Source organism: Nerophis ophidion, linkage group LG06, assembly GCF_033978795.1.
Source record: "Nerophis ophidion isolate RoL-2023_Sa linkage group LG06, RoL_Noph_v1.0, whole genome shotgun sequence".
NCBI lineage: Eukaryota > Metazoa > Chordata > Actinopteri > Syngnathiformes > Syngnathidae > Nerophis > Nerophis ophidion.
This window is the reverse complement of record NC_084616.1, coordinates 34,310,637-34,329,512: the sequence shown is the minus strand read 5'-3', so window position 1 is coordinate 34,329,512 and position 18,876 is coordinate 34,310,637. Positions and strand designations below refer to the sequence as shown.

The 18,876-nt window shown below is 40.7% G+C and overlaps 1 protein-coding gene across 2 annotated transcripts in view; it reads right to left on the bottom strand.

Annotated features, from left to right (window-relative positions):
* elapor1 (endosome-lysosome associated apoptosis and autophagy regulator 1) overlaps positions 1 to 18,876 on the bottom strand; it is a 44,043-nt gene that overhangs the window by 4,139 nt on the left and 21,028 nt on the right. For both annotated transcript variants that reach the window (XM_061903523.1, XM_061903524.1), the window contains 9 exons: positions 15,943 to 16,120; positions 13,889 to 14,014; positions 13,650 to 13,740; positions 13,464 to 13,569; positions 13,215 to 13,352; positions 4,397 to 4,654; positions 4,153 to 4,329; positions 3,891 to 4,041; positions 18 to 114 (listed from right to left, as the gene is read on the bottom strand). In XM_061903523.1, the coding sequence (XP_061759507.1) occupies positions 18 to 114; positions 3,891 to 4,041; positions 4,153 to 4,329; positions 4,397 to 4,654; positions 13,215 to 13,352; positions 13,464 to 13,569; positions 13,650 to 13,740; positions 13,889 to 14,014; positions 15,943 to 16,120 (1,322 nt within the window). The remainder of the gene's footprint in view (positions 1 to 17; positions 115 to 3,890; positions 4,042 to 4,152; positions 4,330 to 4,396; positions 4,655 to 13,214; positions 13,353 to 13,463; positions 13,570 to 13,649; positions 13,741 to 13,888; positions 14,015 to 15,942; positions 16,121 to 18,876) is intronic.

The window sequence follows — 18,876 nt, the reverse complement described above, 5'->3', positions numbered from 1 at the left end:
CATACAGTGCGACTTACTTGTAATAGAATATAACATCTGGCAAATCAGAAGATGTGGAGGGGAAGAGCCACTGTGGAGAGGAGATGTTACTCAGGGTGGTGTCAGTGGTTATACCTACAGAAGGAGAAGAAGCATCAGGCATACTGTTACATACGTTTTTAACACATTGGCATTTTCTTAATGTACATATATCTAAAACATGTTAATTGAATCATGTAGCCAATCTCAGGGCTCTGCCATGTATCAACACTTTTGTTATGCACATTTTTACTTCAACAAAACATGACAGATATCCTCATGGGATTGTGTTCCAAATCTGTGGAGAGAGTGTGAGACAGGAAATTAAGAATACTAAAAGTACAAAAGTTTAGAACAGTGTGAGTCACAATATTATTGTGCAACATTCATATAATACATGATTAAACAAGGCCTCACCTTTTCTCCTCCAACATATTGCTGGGTATTCTGGCCAAACAGCTACATTTTTGTTTCATCTGACCACAGAAGTTTCCTCCAAAAAGGTCTTATCCATGTGATGTCAGATGTAACAAAAATGTAGCTGTTTGGCCACAATACCCAGCAATATGTTTGGAGGAAAAAGGTGAGGCCTTTAATCCCAGGAACACCATTCGTACCGTCAAGCATGGTAGTGGTAGTAGAATACTCTGGGCCTGTTTTGCTGCCAATGGAACTGGTGCTTTAAATTGGACAATGAAAAAGGAGGATTACCTCCAAACTTTTGAGGACAACCTAAAATCATCAGCCCGGAGGTTGGGTCTTGGCCGCTGTTGGGTGTTCCAACAGGACAATGACCCCAAACACACATCAAAAGTGGTCAAGGAATGGCTAAATCAGGCTAGAATTAAGGTTTCAGAATGGCCTTCCCAAAGTCCAGACTTAAACATGTGGACAATGCTGAAGAAAGAAGTCCATGTCAGAAAACCAACACATTTAGCTGAACTGCATCAATTTTGTAAAGACGAGTGGTCAAAAATTCAACAAGAAGCTTGTGGATGGCTACCAAAAGCGTCTTATTGCAGTAAAACTTTCCAAGGCACATGTAACCAAATATTAACATAGCTATATGTATACTTTTGACCCAGCAGATTTGGTCACATTTTCAGTAGACCCATAATAAATCCATAAAAGAACCAAACTTCATGAATTTATTTTTGGGACCAACAAGTTTGTGCTCTAATTATCAAAGTTATCACAAAACAGTAAGAGTTGTAGAAATTATTGGAAACTCAAAACAACCATGACAATATGTTCTTTACAATACAACTGTACATACATCATGTAAGTATCAGTGACGTGCTGTCAGGGGAGGCAAGAAAGGCAGTGCCTCACCTGCCACCCGATGGCTTACCCATGAGATGTTCCAAAACAAAGTAATAAAATAAAATAAGTTTTAATATTTCTCTTTTGGTTTATGCTTTCTATGTGATTTTGGTGTGGTTCCTGTATAGTTTTGATCATTTTCATGGTCAAAATCGCGGAAATTCCATGTTTCCTGATCAAAACAACGCAGCATACGAGAAGTGAGGCAGACACAGGCGGTGCCTCCACGGCTACACACAGAGTGTATTGGGCGTGTCCGTGCGAGGGGGCGCATGCTTGTTGCCACAGGGAAAAGGCAGGGCATGAGGCAGCAAGTACCTCTGCCTCGAGGTAGGAGGCGATATATTGTCAACTTGCAGTTCAATGCCTCAGCAGTACTCTGACTTGTCACACTGGGAGAAGTGGGGGCGCTCAAGCTAGCAGACACAGGTCTCTCCACCGAGCCAGCATTTTTTTATTTTCTTTTTTTTTAACTGTATAACAGACATGGCATTTTTATTAGAGTATGTCAGCGTTTGTAGGGTGTTTTTTGTCAGATGCAAAAATATTGTTTAATTTTTTGGAATGAAATTACATTAAATGTGTGTGTCTGCCAATATGGAGGATAGTATACTGTATCCAAGATGAAATACTTTTCTAAACTGGACTTTAAGACAAAATTAATGCGATCATACAAAGTATGTTTTCATGGAGGATAGCTATTGCTGCTTCAGATACAAATACAGAAAGGTAAAATACACTCACAATACATTATTTTTTTTGTTAAAAGCAAATGGGACCAAACTGTATTTTATAACAACTTTATTAAATACTTTTTGGAACCATTTATCATATCATTATATCATTATGATAACGTTTTTATGAAAGCGAATAACTCCCTTTTTTTCCTGTAATTTTAATGTGCATCCTAAATCAACAATGACTATCGCTGCACATATGAATTTAAGTAAAAAAAATTTAAATAAAATAAAAAATAAAAAATTATGCATGCCCCACCTGGTGTTTAGTTCACCGCACGCCACTGGTAAGTATATATGTAATGTAGTAATGGGAACATTTATAATAACATTAATATTTATGTATTTGGCTCATTTTAAGCATAAGCGGCGCATTTTTTTCCAACTTCCTCACTGATTATTACTCACTGCAGACTTTAGGAGAGCCAACAAACATAATAAAACATCACTGACTGTACAATGTCTGCTGTCATTAGGATGCCGACTGCTAGTATGTTCATATATTCCCATTTAGATGAAGAATGACACATAATTCTGCCGAACAAAAGTGGGATGGAACCAAGCCCCTTTTCGTGTCGTTCTTGCCATTACCGGGTCGAAACAGTGTCAAAGTAGTACCAACTTTTCGGAATATATCCTCATCCTCTACTATCCCGGTGAGACGCATGATTTATGATCTACAATAAAGTTTGAGGAGCAAGGAAACGAGAAAGCAGCTCACTAGTCGATCATGTCAACATTGGCACACTAGCTCTTGATCACGGCGCCGCTCTAAATAGTTTGTCTGTGTTAGCGCTTATAATAACATTATCACTAATACTTGGCTCATATTCAAGTCACGGAGCCGCTCTAGTCTGCCTATAAAACCCTTAAGAGAACCTCCGAACACCTGCATTAGGTTTTTATATACATGATGTACATATATATGTAATGTCGTAATAGGCACATTTATAATAACATGTAATATTTACGTATTTTGATAAAAAAAAAACGCATCACAGCGTTTGCTGCAGACTTTATGAGGGCCAAAAAACATAATAAAACATCCCTTACTGTCGTTAGGTTTTTTTAGACAAAAATATATAGGAAATAGCAAACTACTCGATGATGTAAACAAGGGACAACACAGAAGTGATCACAATGCTGCTATTAATAGTTTGTCTGCGTTAGCACAAATGGCAATATCACTAATATTTGGTTAATATTCAAGTCACGTAATGTAAATGGAGTATTGTTGGCGCTTTATGAATGGTTTATTTAGGGGGCGGGGGGTTGCCCACATTGGAGGTCCTCTCCAAGGTTTCTCATAGTCATCATTGTCACTGGCGTCCCACTGGGTGTGAATTCTCCCTGCCCACTGGGTGTGAGTTTTCCTTGCCCTTATGTGGGTTCTTCCGAGGATGTCGTAGTCGTAATGGTTAGTACAGTCCTTTGAGACATTTGTGATTTAGGGCTATATAAATAAACATTGATTGATTGATTATCGGTTTTTTTGGGTGGATTTGAGGACCTCACACTGGCTCCACTTTTATTTTAATTTATTTAATATTGAGAATGCCTTACAAAAATCCATCCGTCGTCATGTTTTTCATAATAATGATTGTGAACAATACGCAAAATTCTAAAAGAAATAAAAGTATAGTTCCCCTTTAAAGGCACTCGATTCCAGTATCAAGTTTGGGTTGTGGAACCTGTGAGATTTATTTAAAAGAGTTGAAGAATAGCATTGGGGATCTTTAAAAGTACGTAGGGAAAATATAACCTTTTAGAAGTACTGTACAAGAGCACCGTAGCAGGCAAAGGGTTCCTTACCTACAATCGAGTCACCAATGACGAACGGCTGTGATGACACCAGGTTCTCACTCCTGATGTCAGAGGGAACAACAATGGACTGGCACACATGACCTCTGACCTCTCTGTTTTTCTCTGTCACATTGTCAATACATGTAGCCGGCACTCGGCCCTGCAAAGAAAAGACGGCAGATGAAATGACAGTGTTTAGTTTGCGTGCCTCACAAAGAGAAGGTCCTGGGGCTGCTCTACTAAACTGCCATTCAAGTTAAGGGATTGTCACCTCTTTCCCACAAAGAGCCAAGTTGAAGTGATGGAAGTATCGCAGGCCTTTGCTGGTGAAACGATGGCTGCTGTGGAAAGAGGTGACGTTGGACAGAGGAGAGAAGTCGTAGTGCAGTGCGGCACTTCCTGTCGTATGCACATCCAGCGTACAGTCACTGAAGCACGCCGTGTAGGCCTGGGGCGTCAAAATAATAAACACATTCAGCTGAGTGAAAAAAGAAGACTGCACAAAAGCTCTGTACCTTATTTGTCCTTGTGTTTGGACCACACTGGACACAAGACGCCTCTCCCACAGACTCATCAGCTCTGATGAAGGAGTTAGGCGGACAGCTCTTACACATTCCATCCCCAACTGACATGTATTGTCCCCGCGGGCAGGGGACACAGGCAGAGTCAGTCGAAGTCAGGGCACAATGGCGACACCGTGAGGCCATGCCACCGACCACATTGGTGATGAGAATGGAATATATCTTTGCCACATCGGCACTGTACCTTCTTTCCTGAGGGAGGAAGACACGGTCATTCATATAATTTGGCTTACTAACATGATGTTAGAAATAAACATGAGGGAAGGGAAACTCACAAAACCCAAAACCAGTGAAGTTGGCATGTTGTATTAATCGTAAATAAGATGAACTGATGCAAAGTGGAAAAGTGTTCTGTGGTCTGACGAGTCCACATTTAAAACATTTTTTGGAAACTGGGGACGTTGTGTCCTCCGGAATAAAGAGGAAAATAATTATCTGAATTGTTATAGGCGCAGGGCTTCACGGTGGCAGAGGTCCTGCAGTCCAGGGTTCAATCCCAGGCTCGGGATCTTTCTGTGTGGAGTTTGCATGTTCTCCCCGTGACTGCGTGGGTTCCCTCCGGGTACTCCGGCTTCCTCCCACTTCCAAAGACTTGCACCTGGGGATAGGTTGATTGGCAACACTAAATTGGCCCTAGTGTGTGAATGAGAGTGTGAATGTTGTCTGTCTATCTGTGTTGGCCCTGCGATGAGGTGGTGATTTGTCCAGGGTGTACCCCGCCTTCCGCCCGATTGTAGCTAAGATAGGAGCCAGCGCCCCCCGCGACCCCAAAAGGGAATAAGCAATAGAAAATGGATGGATGGATGGGTTATAGGCGCAAAGTTCAAAAGCCAGCATCTGTGATGGTATGTGGGTGTATTAGTGCCCAAGGCATGGGTAACTTACACATCTGTGAAGGCACCATTAAGGCTGAAATGTACATACAGGTTTTGGAAAAACACATGCTGCCATCTAAGAGCCGTCTTTTTCATGGACGCCCCTGTTTATTTCAGCAAGACAATGCCAAGCCACATTCAGCACGTGTTACAACAGCGTGGTTTCATAGTAAAAGAGTGCGGGTACTAGACTGGCCTGCCTGTAGTCCAGATCTGTCTCCTATTGAAAATGTGTGGTGCATTATGAAGCGTAATATACGACAATGGAGACCCCAAACTGTTGAACTGTAGAAGAAGAGGGAAAGGATTCCACCTGAAAAGCTTCAAAAATTGGTCTCCTCAGTTCTCAAACGTTTACTGATTGTTGTTAAAAGGAAAGGTCATGTAACACAGTGGTAAAAATGCCCCTGTGCCAATTTTTTTTCAAACGTGTTGTGCCATTAAATTTTAAGTCAATGATTATTTGCAAAAAAAGTTTCTCAGTTCAAAAATTAAAATATCTTGTCTTTGAAGTCCATTCAATTGAATATAAGTTGAAAGGGATTTCCAAATCATTGTATTCTGTTTTTATTAATGAATTACACAACGTGCCAACTTCACTGGTTTTAAATTCTTGGGGTGACGATTTGATTCAGATTCCTCAATAAATTCAAACCGATTCTGGCAATGTACTATTTGGTATGAAAATGATTATAAATCCTTTTCAAAACAGGTTACAGGTTACAAAAGCCCATCTTGGCTGCTGATGTAAGACATAAGTGCGGACACATACGGCCTAGAACAGGAATTCTTAACCATTTTGACCTCGGGAGGCAAACTTTTCCACTACAAAGAGGCAAAGGGCCCACTTAAATATTAACACTGAATTAGTAATCTCTTACTTCTTTTGATTTAAATCGTATTCAATAAAATTGTCAAATCTACTTACAGTTTACAACCTTGTCAAATGATATAAAAACATATGTTAATCACAAATATTATTCTTTATTTAACACATAAACCTTGGGCTTGGATCAGGCTGATAAGAAAAATAAGTACTAACCAGATTAGAAAAATAAGTGCTAACCAAATACACTGCATAAGAAGGGGCTGACAAAAAATACTGAATTAATAATGACTGATTGATTGATTGATTGAAAGTTTTATTAGTAGATTGCATAGTACAGTACATATTCTGTACAATTGACCACTAAATGGTAACACCCGAATACGTTTTTCAACTTGTTTAAGTCGGGGTCCACGTTAATCAATTCATGGTAAATGAAAAAAATAAATCATGAATGTTTCTTAACTAAACTAAAATTTAGTTAAAGTGCCAATTAAAATATAGCTTCACCACTTAATTTTGGCACTTAAGAAACTTCTTCTGTTTATTTGATATTGTTATTACTGCCAAAAGTGATGGAAACACGTATTACAATACAGTACTGCTACAGCCCATACAGACCACAGCTGAGAAACAGATATTTTTCGGCTCGCCACCCAACAATGGTAAATAAAAACACTGGCCTATAACACTTGATTCCTAAAAATAAAGTAAATTTAACTATCACTTTTTTTTCCAACACTTGAAAATTATGTATAAATATGTAATCGGAATTAATAAAAAAATTTAATAGGAATTCTTTTTTGTTGCACACTCCTAAAGAATGTATATATTTGTATGATTTTTTTCTCTGTCTTTATAATCTACCAATGACATTGCTTAGATGATCCAATTCTCATTGGATCATTAAAGTTTTATTCATTAAATAAATCATTATTAAATGGCTCCTCTCTCCTCTCTGGCTCCTCTCTGAGCTGCCACCTTACCGTGGTAGAGGAGTTTGCGTGTCCCAATGATCCTAGGAGCTATGTTGTCTGGGGGCTTTATGCCCCCTGGTAGGGTCTCCCAAGGCAAACTGGTCCTAGGTGAGGGACCAGACAAAGAGCAGCTCGAAAACCTCTATGAAAAGTAAAAACAAAGGACCCAGATTTCCCTCGCCCGGACGCGGGTCACCGGGGCCCCCCTCTGGAGCCAGGCCCGGAGGTGGGGCACGATGGCGAGCGCCTGGTGGCCGGGCCTGTACCCATGGGGCCCGGCCGGGCACAGCCCGAAGAGGCAACGTGGGTCCCCCCTCCAATGGGCTCACCACCCATAGCAGGGGCCATAGAGGTCGGGTGCAATGTGAGCTGGGCGGCAGCCGAAGGCAGGGCACTTGGCGGTCCGATCCTCGGCTACATAAGCTCGCTCTTGGGACGTGGAACGTCACCTCACTGGGGGGAAAGGAGCCTGAGCTAGTGCGCGAAGTAGAGAAATTCCGGCTGGATGTAGTCGGACTCACTTCGCAGTACAGCAAAGGCTCTGGAACCACTTCTCTTGAAAGGGGCTGGACTCTCTTTCACTCTGGCGTGGCCGGCAGTGAGAGGCGACGGGCTGGGGTGGCAATTCTGGTTGCCCCCCGGCTTAAAGCCTGCACGTTGGAGTTCAACCCAGTGGACGAAAGGGTAGCCTCCCTCCGCCTTCGGGTGGGGGGACGGGTCCTGACTGTTGTTTGTACTTACGCACCAAGCAACAGTTCAGAGTACCCACCCTTTTTGGGTACACTCGAGGGAGTACTGGAGAGTGCTCCCCCGGGTGATTCCCTTGTCCTACTGGGGGACTTCAACGCTCATGTTGGTAACGACAGTGAAACCTGGAGAGGCGTGATTGGGAAGAATGGTCGCCCGGAACTGAACCCGAGTGGTGTTTTGTTATTGGACTTTTGTGCTCGTCACAGTTTGTCCATTACAAACACCATGTTCAAACATAAGGGTGTCCACATGTGCACTTGGCACCAGGACACCCTAGGCCGCAGTTCCATGATCGACTTTGTAGTTGTGTCATCGGATTTGCGGCCTCATGTTTTGGACACTCGGGTAAAGAGAGGGGCGGAGCTTTCTACCGATCACCACCTGGTGGTGAGTTGGCTGCGATGGTGGGGGAGGATGCCGGACAGACCTGGCAGGCCCAAACGCATTGTGAGGGTTTGCTGGGAACGTCTGGCAGAGTCTCCTGTCAGAGAAAGTTTCAATTCCCACCTCCGGAGGAACTTTGAACATGTCACGAGGGAGGTGCTGGACATTGAGTCCGAGTGGACCATGTTCCGCACCTCTATTGTCGAGGCAGCTGATCGGAGCTGTGGCCGCAAGGTAGTTGGTGCTTGTCGTGGCGGTAATCCTAGAACCCGCTGGTGGACACCAGCGGTGAGGGATGCCGTCAAGCTGAAGAAGGAGTCCTACCGGCTTCTTTTGGCTCATAGGACTCCAGAGGCAGTGGACAGGTACCGACAGGCCAAGCGGTGTGCAGCTTCAGCGGTCGCAGAGGCAAAAACTCGGACATGGGAAGAGTTTGGGGAAGCCATGGAAAATGACTTCCGGATGGCTTCGAAGCGATTCTGGACCACCATCCGCCGCCTCAGGAAGGGGAAGCAGTGCACTGTCAACACCGTGTATGGTGCGGATGGTGTTCTGCTGACCTCAACTGCGGATGTTGTGGATAGGTGAAAGGAATACTTTGAAGACCTCCTCAATCCCACCAACACGTCTTCCTATGAGGAAGCAGTGCCTGGGGAATCTGTGGTGGACTCTCCTATTTCTGGGGCTGAGGTTGCTCAGGTAGTTAAAAAGCTCCTCGGTGGCAAGGCCCCAGGGGTGGATGAGATCCGCCCGGAGTTCCTTAAGGCTCTGGATGCTGTGGGGCTGTCTTGGTTGACAAGACTCTGCAGCATCGCGTGGACATCGGGGGCGGTACCTCTGGATTGGCAGACCGGGGTGGTGGTCCCTCTCTTTAAGAAGGGGGACCGGAGGGTGTGTTCCAACTATCGTGGGATCACACTCCTCAGCCTTCCCGGTAAGGTTTATTCAGGTGTACTGGAGAGGAGGCTACGCCGGAAAGTTGAACCTCGGATTCAGGAGGAACAGTGTGGTTTTCGTCCTGGTCGTGGAACTGTGGACCAGCTCTATACTCTCGGCAGGGTTCTTGAGGGTGCATGGGAGTTTGCCCAACCAGTCTACATGTGCTTTGTGGACTTGGAGAAGGCATTCGACCGTGTCCCTCGGGAAGTCCTGTGGGGAGTGCTCAGAGAGTATGGGGTATCGGACTGTCTTATTATGGCAGTCCGATCCCTGTACGATCAGTGTCAGAGCTTGGTCCGCATTGCTGGCAGTAAGTCGGACACGTTTCCAGTGAGGGTTGGACTCCGCCAAGGTTGCCCTTTGTCACCGATTCTGTTCATAACTTTTATGGACAGAATTTCTAGGCGCAGTAAAGGCATTGAGGGGTTCCGGTTTGGTGGCCGCGGGATTAGGTCTCTGCTTTTTGCAGACGATGTGGTCCTGTTGGCTTCATCTGGCCGGGATCTTCAGCTCTCACTGGATCGGTTCGCAGCCGAGTGTGAAGCGGCCGGAATGAGAATCAGCACCTCCAAATCCGAGTCCATGGTTCTCTCCCGGAAAAGGGTGGAGTGCCATCTCCGGGTTGGGGAGGAGACCCTGCCCCAAGTGGAGGAGTTCAAGTACCTAGGAGTCTTGTTCACGAGTGGGGCGAAGAGTGGATCGTGAGATCGACAGGCGGATCGGTGCGGCGTCTTCAGTAATGCGGACGTTGTACCGATCTGTTGTGGTGAAGAAGGAGCTGAGCCGGAAGGCAAAGCTCTCAATTTACCGGTCGATCTACGTTCCCATCCTCACCTATGGTCATGAGCTTTGGGTCATGACCGAAAGGATAAGATCACGGGTACAAGCGGCCGAAATGAGTTTCCTCCGCCGTTTGGCGGGGCTCTCCCTTAGAGATAGGGTGAGAAGCTCTGTCATCCGGGAGGAACTCAAAGTAAAGCCGCTGCTCCTCCACATCGAGAGGAGCCAGATGAGGTGGTTCGGGCATCTGGTCAGGATGCCACCCGAACGCCTCCCGAGGGAGGTGTTTAGGGCACGTCCAACCGGTAGGAGGCCTCGGGGAAGACCCAGGACACGTTGGGAAGACTATGTCTCCCGGCTGGCCTGGGAACGCCTCGGAATCCCCCGGGAAGAGCTAGACGAAGTGGCTGGGGAGAGGGAAGTCTGGGCTTCCCTGCTTAGGCTGCTGCCCCCGCGACCCGACCTCGGATAAGCGGAAGAAGATGGATGGATGGATGGATGGATGGATTATTAAATGGGTAAATATGAATTAATTAATCAATTTAACCATTTACATTTCAGTAATGAATTTATATTTACTTTTTTAAATAATATGAAAATATATTTATATTGTAAATATATTTACAAAATTTTGCATTAAAAAAAAAATCGTATTAAAAGCGGATTTTTCTTTAAGTAATAAATAATGTTATTTCTCGCAGAATTATTATTTTTTGTCCTGTCCAGCTACTCAGGCAAATTATATTGTTGAGGTAGATGCCTATATTTTCTATACAGATTTACTTTACAAAAGACAAGAGTGGGATTGATCGATTTAAACTTTTGTTAGTAGATTGCACAGTACAGTCCATATTCCGTACATGTGACCACTAAATGGTAACACCCGAATAAGTTCTTCAACTTGTTTAAGTCGGGGTCCACGTTAATCAATTCATGGTAGATAATTCTCTGGATGCCTTATTTGTATTTGACATTATTACATGGATTTATACTAATGTGAGGCACAACAGGAGGGAATACAAAGAGATAAAAAGGAAGACCGAGGGGGAAATTGAGTGGACAAGAGGGGGATAAGACAGACAGACGAAAACAGAACAGCATCAGCAAATTAGATATGTACAATAATGATGTGGAAGGCGTGGCAAAGTTGGTAGAGTGGCTGTGCCAGCAATCTGAGGGTTACTGGTTTAATCCCCACCTTCTACCATCCTAGTCACGTCCGTTGTGTCCTTAGGCAAGACACTTCACCCTTGCTCCTGATGGGCCCTGGTGAGCGCCTTGCATGTCGTGTCAGTGTGTGAATGTGTGTGTGAATGGGCGAATGTGGAAATACTGTCAAAGCGCTTTGGGCTCCTTAAAAAAGGGGTAGAAAAGCGCTATACAAGTACAACCCATTTACCATTTACCATGTGAAAAGTGGTAGCAAAGAAGCAGTTAGTGAAGTAAATATTAATAACACAGAAATGACAATGAACATTATTGCACTACAAATGGAGCAATACAAATACTAATAGAAATAGCACTATTGATAATGACTAATAACAATAACTACTTCTATGATCAACAATACAATTGTTTCCAATGCAACAATATATACTGCATATGTAATGATAACTTGAATGACAAAAAAGAGAAGAAGAGTGGAGGGGAAGAAAGAGAAGTGAACTGTAATATCCCTGTAGATTGTCATAGTAACAATAGTTACTTTTTCAGTCTGGCGTGTTTTACCCAGTTTTCCGTAGGGGAACAACGTTAATGTTTGATGAAACGTAATTACATGCACAAGTGTTTTTATGCATATGTGCTTGTATATGTACAGTATGTGTATATGTTGTAAAGTGAATGTACGTCTGGATATATGTTTGTGTGTATGTATTAAGGGTGTGGGAAAAAATCGATTCGAAAACGAATCGCGATTCTCACATTGTGCGATTCAGAATCGATTCTAACTTTTTTTTTTTTTTTTTTTTTATTATTATTTTTTTTTTATCAATACAACAAACCAATACACAGCAATAAGATAACAATGCAATCCAATTCCAAAACCAAACCTGCCAGCAACACTCAGAACTGCAATAAACGGAGCAATTGAAAGGAGACACAAACACGACACAGAACAAACCAAAAGTAGTGAAACAAAAATGAATATTATCAACAACAGTATCAATATTAGTTATAATTTCAGCATAGCAGTGATTAAAAATCCCTCATTGACATTATCATTTGACATTCATAAAATAAAATAAAAAAGAACAATAGCTTACACTTGCATCATATCTCATAAGCTTGACAACACACTGTCCAATGTTTTCACAAAAATAAAATAGTCATATTTTTGGTTCGTTTAATAGTTAAAACAAATTTACATTATTGCAATCAGTTGATAAAACAGTGTCCTTTACAATTATAAAAGAATTTTTTTTTTTTTAATCTACTACTCTGCTAGCATGTCAGCAGACTGGGGTAGAGCCTGCTGAAATCCTATGTATTGAATGAATATAGAATCGTTTTGAATCGGAAAAATATCCTTTTTGAATCGAGAAGTCTATATATGTACGAATAATGGTGTGTATGTGAATATGTATGTACAATACATCAGTCTCCAATTGTGTGCCGGAGACAAAGTACAGCCCCAGCCACCCAGGGAGCCCAACCCAAAACAGCAGGTGTCAGTGCCCAAGGAACAAGAGACCACTGGCCCCACGCAGCCAGGCTGGCCAGCGACAGGAACCCCAGAGCTGGGCCCACCATGCCGCCCAACAAGGCCAACAGTAGGCCATAAACAGACGCGCCCAGCAGAGGAAAATGCATGCTTAATAATGGTCACAGCTCCACACTACCCTCTCGAGTTCAAGTCAAAGCACTTCCACTCAAGCGCTTGACAAAGCAATAATACATTTTTAAATAATAAAAACATTAAGGTGGTTAGATGAAACACATTAGTTACAATAATAATTAATTTATAGTGAGAACTCAAAACAAGTCTACTGCCAAGTCTACCAAGTCAAATTCCTTGTGTGTTAAACATACTTAGCCAATAATGATTCTGATAACTGTAGTTACTTAGAATTTCTATTTTTCATTACACGGTCACATTTATACTTAATTAATAATGAGGAAAAAGGAAAATGATAAAATCACTAAGATGATAAGGAGTTAAAAATATTGCCTTATAAGACCGAGGAAGTGTTGAAAATGAGTCAGGTTGTTGTGTTTCTTACTGTCGTGTCGTTGTCTGTTCTTTTGAAAGTCCAGGTGAAGGTAACGGTCGTGTTGCTCTGAATCAAGTAGGAGTAAGACTGCTTGCTGCTGCTGCCCTTCCACTGCTCTACCACCTTGTTGTTCCACTCATTGTTACCCTGCAGAGGAAGCCAACAGCCACATCAACTCTAATATCCCTGTGCAAAAATATGCACAAATATCTATGCTTTTCATTGTATTATATAATAACTTCAAATATTTCCTCTTACCGCCAGGAAATAAAAGGCGCAGTCTGCAGAACAATAGGTTTCAAAGACGAAAGTGACGCGAGAGAGTTCACTTCGCTCGTTGTCTTTTGCAACAGACTGGGGAAGCCTGCAAAGACACGTGATGTGCATTAAAGAACGCCAGATTGACTGGATATTAGGAGATGTTATGCACAAGTTCATCTTCACCTGTATCCAGGGACACTAAGTGAGAGTGTGAGGTAGTCTGTATCCCGATACCCTGGGGTGGTGTACACATACTCTCCTGCCACTTCCCACGCTTACATTTGGACAAATGACACAGTTTGTCAAAACACATAGAAAGGTTTCAAAAATGTTGTTATTTATTCAAATGATTATGAACTTAAACATTTAAGGCTTGTTATTTAGTGTATATTACTGATAATGTTTAGATGTTAGTCACTCACCAGTGCTGAGCATGGAGTCATCAAACCCACGTAAGGCGGAACTCTTCATGTTGGTAGGCATTGTGTTCCACCACTTGTACTCGAAACCCACCACCGGTTCTGTACCAACTGGGCACTTTTCACACACTGTCAATAACAAAACCATGACTGTGTGTAAATGTATGTTATGAAAAAATAGAAATTGTATTCACATGGAGACTAATACAACCAAATATTTAGTATAGCGTCCCGATCTGATATTGGTATCTGTCCAATAGCAGCAAAAAAACAAGTATTAGATTTTATCGACTTGCAACTAAAATCTCCCAATATACTGTACGCGCTCCGATATAAGTTGTCCTGCCGATGGTTAACATCTAAATGTCTTCTAATAAGTACAAAAGGTCTGCCTTTTTTTGTTTTTTAGCGAAGTTACATGTATTTGTAAAAGGTAAACATGGTAAGCTATAGCAGATACACAACAGCTTAGGGACAGCGTGGCGCAGTGGAAGAGTGGCCGTGCTAGAAACCTGAGGGTTTCTGGTTCAATCCTCACCTTCTACCAACTTCGTCACGTCCGTCGTGTCCTTGAGCAAGACACTTCACCCTTGCTTCTGATGGGTCGCTGTTAGGGCCTTGCCAGGCAGCTCCCGCCATCAGTGTGTGAATGTGTGTGTGTGAATGGCTGAATGTGGAAATAGTGTCAAAGCGCTTTGAGTACCTTGAAGGTAGAAAAGCGCTATACAAGTATAACCCATTTACTATTTAGCACACAAGATAGCGACATATGTAATAAATAACGCTAATTAAACAATACTGCAGTTCAAAACATGACATATGTCAATTTAAACCAGTATAAAATGAATATAGTTATGTATTACCTCATAGGGGACTAGCACCAAATTATGGACCCCATATTACAGCTTCCTGATAGGCCCCCCACCAGTAATTGTTATGCGACCAGCACACACAGCATACATTTGCAGTTAAGCTACGACAAGCGATGCGACCACCAAAAACTAAAGGATCTGTATCTTTGTTACTGAAGATGACGCACATGTTGACAGCATATGTAGCCTCATAATTCAAAACATTTTCATTATCGCAGGCAGGGAAATTTTGGGGAGGAGAATCTAATTCATTGTCAGACATTAAGAACTGTGTCTTTTTTATGTTTCTCTACATTTGTTTTATTGTTGAGGAAAGATTTTAAATATTTTTTGTTGTATAACTTATTTAATACAACTTATTTACTTAGTATGTTTATACAATTTTAGTTATTAGTACAGATGCTTTAAAACCGGCAGGTTCAAAACAATATAAAACCAATGGTATTAATTGAAATCGGATGATTTAGAGAAAATATTAATGATAGGGTGTTTTTTTACATGTTACATAGCTAACCATTTCAGAAAAAAATTCTGAGTATTTAGTTGCTCACTTTAAGCTTTGTTCCGTTTTCTTTTTGCTGTCTGATTTTTATTTGTATTTTTTTTTACAGGGAACCATGATGCTGTGTTGTTCAGAATGCGGTATGTAATTCAAGTTAGCAAGAGATGACAATACAGGTCTTCAGGTGGATTAAATCTGAGTGCTGGGTAGTGTCAGGCACTATTAATTGGATTAAAACAATAATTTTAATGAAGTTTCATAGCTAAACATATTTTATATTCAAATTTATAATGTTGGTTTTCATAAATAACTTTTTTTACAAGACCCCCCCCTCCCCTTATTTTCAATTTACTAAGGTGTCGCCAAAAAGAACAGTAACCACTCCACTTTCACTGAATTATATACAGCATAAATCCATCCGAGATGTTAAATTAGCTTAAATATGTTAACATTTTCAATTCCTACTATTATTGTTTGTTAGACTAATTTCACTTGATCAAACTTTTTCTAACATTCCACACTACAAAATAATGTAGGTATGTATGATACATGCTGATATCACATCCCCTTAATATGGGTATCAGCCAATATCAGGTTGTATCAGGACATTCCAAAAAAATAGTGTTTTCATTATGTTGTGCTAAAAATTGTTCATACGCTCTGTTAGCAGAATGAATGCTCACCTGTTCCATTTGAGTAGAAGTTCTGTGTACAGGCTTCACAGGCAGAGGAATTGGTGACAAAAAATCCTGGGTTACAGGGCGGACATGTTTGCTTCTCCCCTGATGCAGGCAGCTTCACCGACCCATCTATGCTCTCACTGCAAATCTTAGGCTTGATCCACTTGTACATCAGCTGGGTCTAACAAACACAGAACGTATAAATAGTACCAATTCCAACCCAACTGTAATGCATAAGAGTTGTCCTTGTGAAGTGAAATAATTGATATCTACTGAAAAATATACACAATATTTATCTCATGTATATATGTCCTTCTCATTCAATGTGTTTTCATGACTATTTACATTGTAGATTATCACTGAAGGCATCGAAACTATAAATGAACACATGTGGAGTTATGTACTTAACAAAAAAAGGTGAAATAACTGATAACATGTTTTGTATTCTAGTTTCTACAAAATAGCCACCCTATTTGCTTTGATTACTTTTCCCACACTCTTGGCATTCTCTCGTTGAGCTTCAAGAGGTAGTCACCTGAAATGGTTTTCACTTCATAGGTGTGCTTGAAGCTCATCAAAACAATGCCAAGAGTGTGCAAATCAGTAGTTTTGATGACTTCAGTGACAATCTACAATGTAAATAGACATGGGAAAATAAAGAAAACGCATTGAATGAGGAGAGGGTGTATCCAAACTTTCGACCTGTACTGTATATGTACTGTATATATACATAGATGTATGTGTATACAGTATACACACACATATATATATATATATATATATATATATATATATATATATATATGTGTGTGTGTGTGTGTGTGTGTGTGTGTGTGTGCGTGCGTGTGTGTGTGTGTGTGTGTGTGTGTGTCTGTATACATACATATATATATACATATATATAAACACATATATATATACACACATATATATACACATATATATACACACATAAACATATATATATATATATATATATATATATATATATATACATATATATATATATATATACATATATATATATATATATATATATATATATATATATATATATATATACATATATATATATATATATATATATATATATATATATGTGTGTGTGTGTATATATATATATATATATATATATATATATATATATATATATTGATATATATATATCAAATTACAAACCCTGATTCCACATGAGCTGGGAAATTGTGTTAGATGTAAATATAAACGGAATACAATGATTTGCAAATCATTTTCAACCCATATTCAATTGAATGCACTACAAAGACAAGATATTTTATGTCCAAACTCATAAACTTTATTTTTTTTTTGCAAATAATAATTAACTTAGAATTTCATGGCTGCAACACGTGCCAAAAATAGTTGTGAAAAGACATGTTCACCACTGTGTTACATCACCTTTTCTTTTAACAACACTCAATAAACGTTTGGGAACTGAGGAAACTAATTGTTGAAGCTTTGAAAGTGGAATTTTTTTCCCATTCTTGTTTTATGTAGAGCTTCAGACGTTCAACAGTCCGGGGTCTTCACTGTCGTATTTTACGCTTCATAATGCGCCACACATTTTTGATAGGAGACAGGTCTGGACTGCAGGCGGGCCAGGAAAGTACCCGCACTCTTTTTTTACGAAGCCACGCTGTTGTAACACTTATCTTCCTAAAATAAGCAGGGGCCTCCATGATAACGTTGCTTGGATGACAACATATGTTGCTCCAAAACCTGTATGGACCTTTCATCATTAATGGTGCCTTCACAGATGTGTAAGTTACCCATGTCTTGGGCACTAATACACCCCCATACCATCACAGATGCTGGCTTTTCAACTTTGCTCCTATAACAATCCGGATGGTTATTTTCCTCTTTGTTCTGAAGGACACCACGTCCTCTGTTTCCAAATATAATTTGAAATGTGGACTGGTCAGACCACAGAACACCTTTTCACTTTGCATCAGTCCATCTTAGGTGAGCTCGGGCCCAACCAAGTTTCAGGATATTGTTGATAAATGGGTTTGGCTTTGCATAGTAGAGTTTTAACTTGCACTTACAGATGTAGCGACCAACTGTAGTTACTGACAGTGGTTTTATGAAGTGTTCCTGAGCCCATGTGGTGATATCCTTTACACACTGATGTCGGTTTTTGATGCAGTACCGCCTGAGGGATCAAAAGTCGGTAATATCATCGCTTACGTGCAGTGATTTCTCCAGGTTTCTCTGAACTTTTTGAGGATTTTACGGACCGTAGATGGAAAAAAATTACTAGATTCCTTGCAATAGCTTTTTGACAAATGTTGTTCTAAAACTGTTCGACAATTTGCTTTCAAAGTGGTGACCCTCACCCCATCCTTGTTTGGTAATTACTTAGCATTTCATGGAAGCTGCTTTTATACACAATACTGGCAACCACCTGTTCCCAATTAGCCTGCACACCTGTGGGATGTTCCATATAAGTGTTTGATGAGCATTCCTCAATTTTCTCAGTATTTATTGTCACCTTTCCTAACTTCTTTGTCACGTGTTGCTGGCATCAAATTCTAAAGTTAATGATTATTTGCAAAAAAAAAATGTTTATCAGTTTGAACATCAAATAGATAGATCGATAGATAGATAGTACTTTATTTATTCCTTCAGGAGAGTTCCTTCAGGAAAATTAACATTTTCAGCACAATCCCATTCAAGATCAGACAAACATTACAGGGAGACAGAACAGGATCTCTGACGGGTCTAAGCCTGGGCCTCTGTTTTCTTTGTAGCATATTCAACTGAATATGGGTTGAAAATGATTTGCAAATCATTGTATTCCGTTTATATTTACATCTAACACAATTTCCCAACTCATATTGAAACGGGTTTGCAAATATAAATATACGATGTAATCTATTATATTGTATGTAATTGTAAATATTGTGTCATATTCTATAC